The 11892-nt window shown below is 52.8% G+C and overlaps 1 protein-coding gene across 1 annotated transcript in view; it reads right to left on the reverse strand.

Annotated features, from left to right (window-relative positions):
- Positions 1–11892, reverse strand: part of Grin2d (glutamate ionotropic receptor NMDA type subunit 2D) — a gene marked incomplete at its 5' end in the record, with an annotated part of 36125 nt that extends 24233 nt beyond the window's left edge. The window contains 6 exons of the mRNA XM_004646531.1: positions 205–358; positions 629–797; positions 1039–1250; positions 1680–1794; positions 7273–7892; positions 11641–11892. Coding sequence (XP_004646588.1) covers positions 205–358; positions 629–797; positions 1039–1250; positions 1680–1794; positions 7273–7892; positions 11641–11892 — 1522 coding nt within the window. The remainder of the gene's footprint in view (positions 1–204; positions 359–628; positions 798–1038; positions 1251–1679; positions 1795–7272; positions 7893–11640) is intronic.

Raw genomic sequence — 11892 nt, forward strand, 5'->3', positions numbered from 1 at the left:
CCCGGGTCACACAGGGTCTCAGTATGTAATCCAGGCTGGCCTTGAGCTTGCAGAGCCCCTCCTGCCTCAGCCTCTGGGTGTGCTGGGATTACAGGCACGAACCCGCATGCCGTTTCAGAACCCGGGTTTCTGACCCCACACGGCAAGAGACTGTTGATCCATCTTTGCTGAAGTCTGGCTCTCTGTCCCTCGGCCCCAGCTCACCCAGGAAGGCTGATGGGGACACGGTGCCATTGCTGCGGGCCACCATGACACTGATGCCCGTCTCCACGAAGGGAACAGAGAAATCCACGATCTCAGACCGCTCCTCGTTGATGGTGAGGGAGCCGATGGCCATATCTGCGCGCTGGTAGAACACCTGGGGGGAGGTGAGACAAGGAGCCAGGCTCAAGAGCCATCTCCTGGGGTGGGCTACCTCCTTGCCCCGCCCAGCGCACAGGCCCTGCCACAGCCCAGCCCCCACAGGCCCACTATCTTTCTGGTGCTCCCTAAAACGATTAACCCTGCCGCAACCAGGCTTATCTTACTCTTGGCCCCGCCTTCTCAATGACGCAGTCCTATTGGCCACGCCCCTCCACACTCAGCTCCGCCCCCAGACGGGGGGGGGGCTCGCCCGCTCCCCCCTCACCTCCCCAATCATGCCGTTCCAGACACCATCGATTTTCTTCCCGTGTTTGCCATTTGTGACCAGGTAGAGGTCGTAGCTGAAGCCGATGGTGTGCGCCAATCTCTTCAGAATGTCGATGCAGAAGCCTTTACAGCACCGCTTTTCTGGGCGGGGGGCGTCCGGTGGAGGGCTGCGGGGAGCGACCAGGCTTGGGGAGCTTGGGGAGCTTGGGGACCCTCCCCTTAGGCTCCCCCATGATGTGAGGGTATGGAGGAAGGGACAACAGAGGCTAAAACTATAGTAAACACCTCCTGGGGAAACTGAGGCAGCCCTAGATCACCAAGACAGAGGGCCTTGTGGGCTGGGGCCGAGATTTTGTTTCACAGGAGGAGCGTTTTTGAAGCTGCAACTCCTGGGCCCTGGGCTGTCACCTGTGGGTTCGGTTCAGCTGGGTACGGCAGGGGACCGAGTCTCGGATGCAGGTGCCGCTGATGGGGTCAGCGGGCTCCACGATGACAAAGGGTCTCTCCTCCAGCGTGGCCACCGTGAGATGCTGCGTGTCATCCACGGGCTGCAGGAAGCGGCCATAGCGGGACCACAGTGGGTACTTGAGGCGGAGAGTCTGCTGCTCCCAGCTGCCCACCTGGGAAAAAGGGAAGGACAGTCAGCCTTCCGGAGGGACTTTCTGGGTAATGGAAAGGGAACCTGGGCTGGGCAAACCTCCTTTCCACTGCCCAGAAAGTCCGGCCTCCCTGCGCCTCTCCTTCAGACCTAGGAGTAAGCGCCTTGTCTCCCTCCAGGAAGCAGCGGCTCCTCTCCTCCAGTGCAGGAGCCTGGGCCTTCAGTTTGGTGCCTCCTCAGGACCCAGGGATCCAGGCTCGGCCTCCTCCCTCAGACTCAGGGATGCAGGCCTGTACCCCCACCTCCCTCAGACCTGGGGGTCCAGGCCCAGCCTCCTCCCTCAGGCCCGGGGTTCCAGCCCCACACCACCACAGTGCAGGACCTGGAGCCTTCTGCCAGGACCGGGAGCCCAGCCCTTTCCCGTTCCTGGGGTCTGGGCTTCATGACTCACCACTTCCCAGGTCCTGTCTCTGGTAAGGGAAATGACCACCAATGAGGGGTTCACCAGGAAGCCATCCTCATTGAAGGAGTAGTCCCGACTATCCCAGGTGATGTTCATGAAGTACCTGCCCGGGAGACAGGCAGGGGCCATGAGGAGGCGTGGCTCAGGCACACCCTCTTTGCTTTGCCAGGTCCTTGCTATCAAATAGAATCTTTGCTCCTTTATCCCCAAAATCTCAGAAACACACCCTCCCTTGGCTGCTCCATGCCCTTAGCTTGGTTCTGAGGACCAGGAGCCCCTGCATGCTCTGGCTCTACCTGCCTTTCAAGCACAGGGTCTCACTATGAAGTTCAGGCTGGCCTTGAGCTCACTTTGTAGCCCAGGGTGGTCTTGAATGAACTCACAAGGATCCTCCTGCCTCAGTCTTCCATAGTGTGGTATTATACTCTGAGGACCACCATGCCTGACTTTGCTTGTTTGAGACAGGGTCTGTGTAGCCCTGGCTGGCCCTGTACTTACAACCCTCCCGTCTCAGCCTCCTGAGTGCTGGGATTATAGGCATGCGTTACCATACTAGGCTCAGGAGACCCTTTTTGATGGAATCAACACTGAATGCAGTGTCCTCTGAACATGCCAACTTTTTTTAATCTCTAGGCATTTACTCAAGGTCCCTTCTGCTGCAGAGGCCACCTGGGGGAGGCTCTGCCTTTGGTGTCACATTGCCCACCCAGTCACGGGGCTGACCTTTCATCGCCCCAGCCCTCCCGTTTTCCACACAGTCCCCAGGCCTCACCCCTGCCTCCTGTCTGCGGCTGTCTGAATCCCACAGTCCCTGGTGCTCCATCCCTCCCCTGCTCATGGGGGCCCAAGGCTCTCCAGGGCCTTGGCACAGACTCCAAGCTCCCCAGCCTGGTGCTGGCGGCAGGGGCATGGCCATGTACGCCTCCATGGCTTCATCACTGCCACCCCTAATGCTGCTGCTCTTGCCTGTTCTGAGCTATGGTGGCCTGAACTGTACCCAGCTGTCACACTGGGTCTTTGCCCATGTGGTTCGCCGCCTGTGGGGAATGCTAGCCATTTCTGGTGAACTCCCTGACCTCTCTGTTTCAGGCTCCCAAACAGAGCGTTCCAACCCCAGAACCTTTACTCCTGCTGGTACCTCTGCCTTCACTTGGATCTTTCAGTGCTTGGTTCTCTCTCTTTTTTTTTTTTTTTGTATTTTAGGGAAAGGTCTACAGCGCATTCAGGGTCTCACTACTAGATCAGACTCATAGTGATCCGCCTGTTTACAGCCTCCCAAGAGCTGGGATTACAGGCATGCACCACCACACCCAGTCTCAGTTGCTATCTCAGTGTGCCCCAGGGGTGGGGCTGGCACAGCAGGCCGGGGAGGGAACCCCCAGCCCCTGCGCCTGCTTGCAGGTGCTTTAATCTGCCGAGCTATTTGGCTGGCCCAGTGCTTGGTTCTTTTCTCCATTATTTTGTTTGTTTTTTGAGACAGAGTCTTACTATGTATCATAGGCTAGCCCGAGCGTGTGACAAAGGTCATGGGTGTGCGCCACCACCATGCCCTTCATATCCATTTTTTAACCTCTGACTTTCACTTACTCACGGTGGCCTTTGTTGGCCACCCCACTAGCCCAGCCCCGAGGCCCTTCTTGTCCCATTCATTCATGTTGTTTTCATCTTAGACTTTAACACCTTCTGACATTTTCTTTCTTATTTGTTTGCTGCTTCTCTCCCCATTAGACCGTGAGCTCTGTGAGAGCAGATCCTTTGGGCCCCCACTGGTGCTCCGCACACAGCACATTCCCAGTAAATAAGAGGCATTTTCGTGAATGGGTGAACGCATGCATTCACTGGGGGAGGGTCATGCTCAGGTCCCAAGTGAGGATTTCCCCCCTCTTGGAGACCTCTCTGACCACCTAAGCTGCTGAGCCCTGACTTATGTGTCCTGCTTTTAGAAGGCAGACTGGGACCAATCAGCTCTCTCTCTCTCTCTCTCTCTCTCTCTCTCTCTTTCTCTCCCCCCCCCCATCTCCCTCTCTCTGTGTCTCGGACAAGGTCTCACTATGTACTTCAGGCTGGCCTCAAACTCACAGCAATCCTCCCGCCTCAGCTTCCCAAGTGCTGGGATTGCAGGCATGTGCCACCATGCCTTGCCTCAGTGTCCTCTCTTGGGATGACATTTTATTCTGAGATTGGAAGGATGTGTGGTAGCCAGGAAAGGGTGAAGTTTTAGGGAACAGAGATTCTAGATAAAGAATTGAACAGCCCCAGGGGAGGCAAGCCTGAGAGAAGAGAGAAAGAGAAAAGTAAAAAAGACAGATCAGAGGGAGATGAAAGTGGCTGGCCCTAGGCTTAGCTTCCATTCCTGATCTCTGTGTTTCTGAGCATGTTTATCTTTCCAATAAGGCCCTTTTCCCTGAGGAGCCTGAGATGAGACTCGGTTCCTTGCAACCAGAACATTCGGGCTTCCACAGAACCCTCCCCCTGCTCCTGCAAGGCCAGCACTGCCTCCATTACTGCAAGCGGCACACTGCGCAGTCATTATGCCCATCTCCGCTGACACCTCTCTGGGACCCTGCGTGTTTTAAAGAAGCCCGTGGTCTGATTCATCTCTCTGTTCCCAGCACCCAGCATGAGCCCTAGTTTCTGGCGGGTTTTGTGGGAGCCCGATCTCTTAACAGTTCTCAGTTTTCCTCCCCTAGGTCTTCTTGTCCACCCATCACCTCCTCCCAAACTCAACTCATTTCAGCATTAATGGCCTCTCCTCCCACCTTTCTATCACTAGATTTATCAATTTTCCCACACTCACAGCTTCTTATGCTTGAGATGCTGTTTTCCTACCCTAAAAAATCATACTCTGTAAACCGAGCACCTTGGCATCAAGCAAAGGTCGACATTTCCCAGCCTGCCTGCAGCTAATCCAAGGCCTTGTAAGCGGTGGCTTCTAACTTCTCTAACAACCAGTACAGTAGTAGCACCAGCCCATCACAATGGAGGTCGCTGTAAACAACCCCTACTGCAGCCCTGAGTAACTGCATTCTTGCCAAAAGGATTTGAGACCCATCCTTTCCACTTTCCTTAAAAGGAAATTGTTTGGCCTGGTCTGGTGGTACACACCAGTAATCTCAGCACTTGGGAGGCTGAGGCAGGAGGATTGCTGCGAGATCAAGTCCAGTCTGGACCGTATAGTGAGTTCAAGGCCAGCCTGCACTATATAGCAAGATCTGTTTCAAAAAGGCAAAAAAGGGGCCGGGGAGATGGCTCAGTGGAATAAGTGTTTCCCTGGCAAGCACAAGGGCCTGATTTCAATCCCCAGTTCTGCCAAAAAATAAAATAAAATAAATAAATAAAAGCAAAAAAAAAAAAAGGAAATTGCTTGCTCCCCACTTCCTCGTCCTCCCTTCTCATGATCTAGGCCTATTCAGCATGCCCAGACCCCAGTTTGACAGAGGGGGAGATGCCAGAACAACAAGTAGGTGGTTCTGGAACCCTGGAGATCTAGACCACTCATTCCTGAGTTGTCATGTGACAGAGGATCTCAGTGCTACTTCTGGGAGTCTCTGGATCAACCGGTCCTTCTGTTACTAACGCTCAGTGTACAATCTAACTAGCAGCCAATCGAAAATGCTATTAATTATAAAATGTAGCCAGGCTGGGCATGGGGGTGCACACCTGCAATCCTAGTACTCAGGAGACTGAGGCAAGAGGATCATTACAAGTTCAAGACCAGCCTGGGCTACAAAGTGACCTCAAGGCCAGCCTGAGCTGCATGGCAAGACCCTGTCTCAAAAAGACAAAAATAAATAAATAAATAAATAAATAAATAAAATAAAAATGTTTCCAGGCGACATACAGATTGTGTTATATGCCCATAAACCCAGTACTCAGGAAGCTGAGGCCAGCCTGGGCCCCTTTAGCTCACCTTGGCTACAGAGTGGGCTTGAGGTTAGCCTGAACTACATAGCAAGACCCTGTCTCTTGGGGCTGGTGAGATGGCTCAGTGGTCTAAAGCACCTACTTAGAACAAGCTTAGCACAGCACAGGGACCGCAGCTCAGGGACCGCAGTTCCTGTCCTGATTTCAAATATCAGTACCTCCCCATGATAAACAATCTACCATAAAATAACAAAGACTTTAAAAAAATATTGCAAGGCATAGTGGCACGCACTTGCAAGGCTGAGCAGGAGGATTACTGTGAGTTTGAGGCCAGCCAGCCTGAACGGCACAGTGGGACCCTATGGCAAAAATAAAATAAAACATGAAATATTATGCATCTTAAGTCATAAAATGTACTAATACCCTCACAGTGCATCAGGTGCTTTCCAAACTACCTGATTTAGTCCCAGAAAAGAACCACCTTGTTAAAAGGGATGGTTGAGAAATATGGTGAATGTTGAAATTCAAAATTTTTGGACCGGGGAGACAGCTCAGTGGAATAAGTGCCTGCCTGGCAAGCTCAGGATCCTGAGTTCAATTCAATCCCTGGTACCTCAAAAAAAAAAAAAAAAAGGAAAAGAAAAAAGAAATCCAAAATTTTTTTCACAGTAAAAGCATTTGCCATTAATCCTCCTTAAAATCTTTCCCCTTTCTCCACTTTAAACACATTTATCCTAACATTTTTTTTTTTTTTTTTTTTTTTTTTTTTTGGCAGAACTGGGGATTGAACTCAGCCCTTGCACCTGCCAGGGAAGCGCTTATTCCACTGAGCCATCTCCCTGGTCCCTTATCATAACATTCTTGACACTACTAGGAAATGCAAAGGGAATGGCAGGTTTGTAGGACCATGACAGTGTCCTCACTTGACACTTTGTGGCTTCAGAATGTTCCTCCAAGTATAAATGACCAGAGGCAAACATCTTGAATCAGTTCAGGACACGCAGGCAGCTACAACCATGTAGTAAACAACATTCATGAAAGAGGATTTCCAGAATCGCTTCAGAAAGAAGCAAGAATGACAGGACTGGTGTATTCAAATCGAGGGAGAGCATTTTGAAGGGGACTAATGACAACCTGCCTTTTATGGTATTAATTTTTTTCTCCAAGATAAGATCTTGGGGCCAGGGAGATGGCTCAGTAGAATAAGTGCTTCCCTGGCAAGCGCAGGGGCCTGAGTTCAATCCCTGGTTCTGAAAAAAAAAAGATCTCACTACACAGTTCAAGTTGGCCTTGAACTCACTATGTAGCCCAAGTTGGCCTCAAACTCATGGCGATCCTGCCTGGCGAAAGTTTTTTATTTTATTTATTTATTTTTAAAATTTTATTTATGTGTGTGTGTGTGTGTGTGTGTGTGTGTGTGTGTGTGTGGCCAGCTCAGCCCACCAGGGGGCGGGGCTGGCTGGCATGTGGTGCTGGGGGATTGAACCGAGGTCCCTGTGCTTTGTTGAGCTTGCTCTGAGTAGGTGCCTTAGACCACTGAGTCATCTCACCAACCCCATGGCTAAAGTTTTTAAAAAAATTAAACATTCAACATATTCTTCCCATCACACTTCATACACTCATTTTACAGAAAGTATCCCGAGATTCAGACAGGGCATGGGGCTTAGGGTGCGCGCGGGCTCCCGCCGCCCCACGTCCCTACCCCAGGCGCGCTCACCGGTGCAGACTCTCCCCGCGGTGGGTGCGGTTCTGGGCGCGGCAGTCGTGACCCAGCTCGGGCAGGAAGCCGTAGTCCCGCAGCAGGGCCTGGGCGCCTCTGGCCACCACAGCCACCCCAGCTGCCACACGCCGGGCCAAGTCGTCACGCCAGCCCGCAGAGCGAACTGCAAACAGCCCCGCGGGCAGTGGGGCTCCTCCCGGCAGAAGCAGGGGCTCCCCTGGCGCCCCCGAGCCCCCGCCTCCGGCCAGCTGGGGTCCCACCATGAACCACACGTAGCCGGGCCCGGTGAGGCCGGCCTCCTCGGCGGCCCGGAACACGGGCTCGGCCTCCTCGCGCGCGCAGAAGAGCAGGCGGATCTGTGCGCTGACGCTGCGGAGCTGCGCGCCCAGCACGGCCTCGCCCGCGCCCGGGTCCAGTGTCAGCGCCCCGCGGTGCTCCCAGCCCACCAGGCTGCCATCGGTCAGCACCTCGATGTAGGACAGGAAGGCGCGGTGGCCGGGGGCACGCGTGGTCACCGCCACAAAGGACGTCCAGTCGTACTCCTCCAGCACCTCGAAGATGACCTGGAGCTGCTGCTCGGTGGAGGAGCCCAGCTGCAGGAAGGTGGAGCCCTTCTCCTGTGGGTACAAGGGGGTCCTCAGCCTCCTGATGGAGGACCTCATACACCAGCTTTGGACTCTTCTGAGCAGCACAGCTCCGGTGGCAAAGGCCAGGCCCTGCTCTCAGCATGGCTGACTGGCTAGCTGTTCACCAAACCCATCTCCTTCCCTCCCCAGCACAGGCTAGATGAGCTTAGGTTTGGTCACATGACTGAGTTCTTTGGGGCCCACTGCTTAGAACTTTTCCACATGAAGCCAGGTGTGGTGGTTCAGGCTTGTAATCCCACCAGTCGGGAGGTTGAGTCAGAAAGATCTCTGCAAATTCAAGGCCAACCTCAACTACATAGTAAGACCCTGTCTCAAGAAAGAAAGAAAGAGGGCCGGGGAAATGGCTCAGTAGAATAAGCGCTTGACTGGCAACCTCAAGGATCTGAGTTCAATCCCCGGTTCCGCAAAAAAAAAAAGAAAGGGCTAGGAATATAGTTCAGTGGCCCAAGCGCCTTGCTGGCAAATACAAAGTCATGAGTTCAACTCCAGGTGCAAAAAAAAAAAAAAAAAAAAAAAAAAGAATTATCAATAAGAAGACTCCCACATGAACCTAACACTCCTCCTGGTCTAACCACAGACACAAAGGCCATAGAAGAGCACTCAAAATTCTACAGGATTCCAGAAGCTACACGAGGAAGGGAGCCTGACTCTCTGAGTCACCATGTTGAAGAGAGCCAGCTCCAATCACAACCACCTGTTTGGATTGTATATGAATGAGAAAGAACCTACAGTATTGGGTTGAGCTGCAGCTAACATCACTGTCATTAATACAATCCAGAAGCCATTGAGGGAACTACAACTCCCAGCATGCACTGAGAGGGACTGTTTCTTTGTGGTAAGTGAGACTACATTCCCAGGATGCAGAGCAGGTACCCTAGCTCCAGGAGGAGTGGACTTTTCCCTTTGATTTTTGTGGTATCTCCTCATTCCCTCCTTCTCTGTCTCCTTTACTGGTCTCTCTTTCTCAGGCAGAATGCTGAGATGTTCTAAATGTAGCATCCCCCCTTCCCCTCAGCTTCTCTGTCCTTTGGTTAGGTCATCCAGGCCCACAGGCTTAAATACTGTCTCTCCACACACTGTCCAATATGATAGCCAAATGTATCTATTCAAACTTAAATTCATTAAAATTAAGTAAAACTGAAAAATTAGTTCTCTAGCCCTGCTAACCACACACAAAGAGCTTGACAACCACATGTAGTTTGTGGCTGTCTTCCTAGACAGAGCAGACAGCAGGTATGCAGTAGGACATCTCCACCATCACAGAAAGTCCCACTGGATGTAACAGCTTATCCTGGTGGCTCCTATTCCTGGTCACAACCATGAGCTCCAGACAAACTTATACCCCTGCTAGTCAACATCGCCACTTGGATTTTCAAGACTATCTCAACATTAGCATGTCAAGAACAGATTTTGGGGGAGAGGTAGTGTTGAGAATCAAGCTCAGAGTGGCTCTAATGTTGAACTAAATCCTCAGGCCTTTTTATTTGTGATTCTGAGACAAGATCTTGCTAACTTGTTCAAGGTAGCCTCAAACTTTTGTTCCTCCTGCCTCAGTCTTCCAAGTAGCTAGGATTACAGATTATAGGTATATGATACCATGCACAACAAAATACAATTCTTGAACTCCCCTACCTGTCTTAGACTTGTTCCCTGTCTTCCTTCTGCTGCTTTTTCAGATCCCTTTCCTTTCATTCGTGTCCAAATACTCAGGTCTCTTCCAAGTTTCAGTGCTACATTCCAACATAATCCAGTTGTCCACCACGTAACACCATCACAACTCTCAACAACCATGCTTTCCCTCTTGCCCGGACTCTTACAGCTTTCCCACCCATCTCTGCCTCCATTCTTTCATCTTCCAGTCTGTTCTCCAAACAGCAGCTTCAGTGATCATTTAAAAATATTAATTGGATCACATCCCTTCTCAGTTGAGAGCTTTCCAATGGTTCTTCTTTAGAATCAAAGCCAAGTCCTCTCAGTGGCCCAGAAGCCCCTGCATGAACTGTGCTTAGACCTTAGATCTACTGCCACTCTCAGCACCCACTTGGCTTCAGCTGCACCTCCTCCTGCTCCTCCTGGCTTTGAGACCTCTCACCCTTAGCTGTCACCCCTCCCAAGGATGCCTTCTGTGTGCCTGGTTTACCCCTCCTGCTCCTGAGGTCCAGCCAACCCTCTCCTGCCTTCTGCTGAAGCCCCCGCCTCAGTCATTACAGCATCCTGTCAGTTTCCTCCACAGGTTTAATGTCTATGGCTTATCTCTTTCCTTTATTAGAATTCAAGCTCCATAAAGCAGGGACTTGTTCCCCCACTTCTCAGTTTGTTCCCCAGAACCTAAAGTGGCCCTGGCACAAAATCAACCCTCAGCCAGTCTTCTTGTGATGCAGTGCAGACAGCAAGTGGATTCTGTAACATTAGGCATGTGCTGGGGCTATACATGTAGAGGACACAGGGTCTCCCAAAGTGCAGTGGGAAGTGGGCACCTTGTTCTCCAGCAGGCAAAAGTGTATGTGGGGACAATATGTCTTGCAGTCAGTGGCATGCAGATCAAGCTGTGAGGACCACTTTTTAAATCTAGGAATAGTAAGGGGACTACAGTTTCCTGAAGGCAATGGATTGTATGCTGAGTGGACCATAGTGTCCAGCAGACAGTGAAATGGAGAGACTATAGCAGCTGCAATTGGCAGAACAAAGCAGTTCTGGTTATTCTACACAGGTGGAAACAGCATGTTCACCTCCTAGGTTTACAGTGCTGCCTACAAATCTCTGGACAACATCATGCCAAGGAGAATGAGAAGGCTGGACAAGAAGTCCTTCCCAGAAGGCTTTGGACAGAACTACGAGTCCCAGCATGCAATGATAACCCAGTCACAAAGCTACTGTTCTCACAGCAAGAAATTGGCCCGTTGGGGTTCCGCCCATTCAGGTGGGTTCCTCCGCCAGTGAATCACACCTTCCATTTCCACTGGCTCCACCCCTAATAGGCCACATGGTTTCTCAAGCCCGGTGTCTTGGCCATGCCCCGCAGTCCCCAAACCCAGGCTTGCTCTGTGACACTTGGCTACTACAAGTCCACCACAGCTGGCCTCCCCTGTGCCTTTAGGAGGCAACCTCTGCAGGCCACGCCAGGTCCAGGCTCGCTGCTCTCTGCAGTACAGGCGCATAGTGCTGATCTCTCATTGACTGAGCTTTCCTCGACGTGGGCCTTCATCTTCCTACTTTCCGCGCCCACGGCTCGGCAGACCCCCTTCTCAAGCCTCGGCGCCCAGAATGGCCCTTTCATCACATAGAGGCCCCGGCCCTTCTTTGGCTGGGTTCCCCTGAAATCTCTCTTCTTCCAGGTCTGATTCACCCCTTCTCAGACTCTGTTCGCTGGATGGCCCTACCTTCTTCAGCAGACCTCTAGACTGCTCAGTTGGCCAGGCCTGCTCCAGTACCTAGTGCCTGGCTTCCTGGGCCGTCTTCCCCCGTTTCTGACCCCCATTCCCATCCAACTGACCCCGCGCCAATCCCGAATCCCACACCTCCCTTCCATGCCTCAGTGATAGGGCCTACGTCCTCCCCATTCTCTGGTCCTCGCCCGCCACCCTCCAACCCTGCTAGGTGACCGCCTCACTACTCAAGCCAGCCCCACCTCTCACCTAGGCCCTACCTAGGTCTCAGAAGCTGACCCATGAACGGGCCCGCCCACAACCACGCCCCTCGGAGCCACGCCCCCGCGCACCTTGGGCGTGAGCACGAGCGCGGCGCCGCCGTGCACGGCCACGATGGGTAGCGAGGTCTGGGCCGACAGGAAGTCGAGGATGGGCGCGACGGCGGGCGCGCGCGAGTCATCCTCGAAGACGACGCCGTGCACGCGCAGCCCCGACAGCAGGTCGCAGAGCTGCAGCACGAGGCTGCGTGGGTCCGAGCCGTTGAGCACCAGCGCCACCGGCCGCACGTCCAGGCCCGGGCTGCGCACAGCCGCCGCCACCGC

The sequence above is a fragment of the Octodon degus genome, unplaced genomic scaffold (genome assembly GCF_000260255.1).
Source record: "Octodon degus isolate 3935 unplaced genomic scaffold, OctDeg1.0 scaffold00268, whole genome shotgun sequence".
In the NCBI taxonomy this organism is placed as follows: Eukaryota; Metazoa; Chordata; class Mammalia; order Rodentia; family Octodontidae; genus Octodon; species Octodon degus.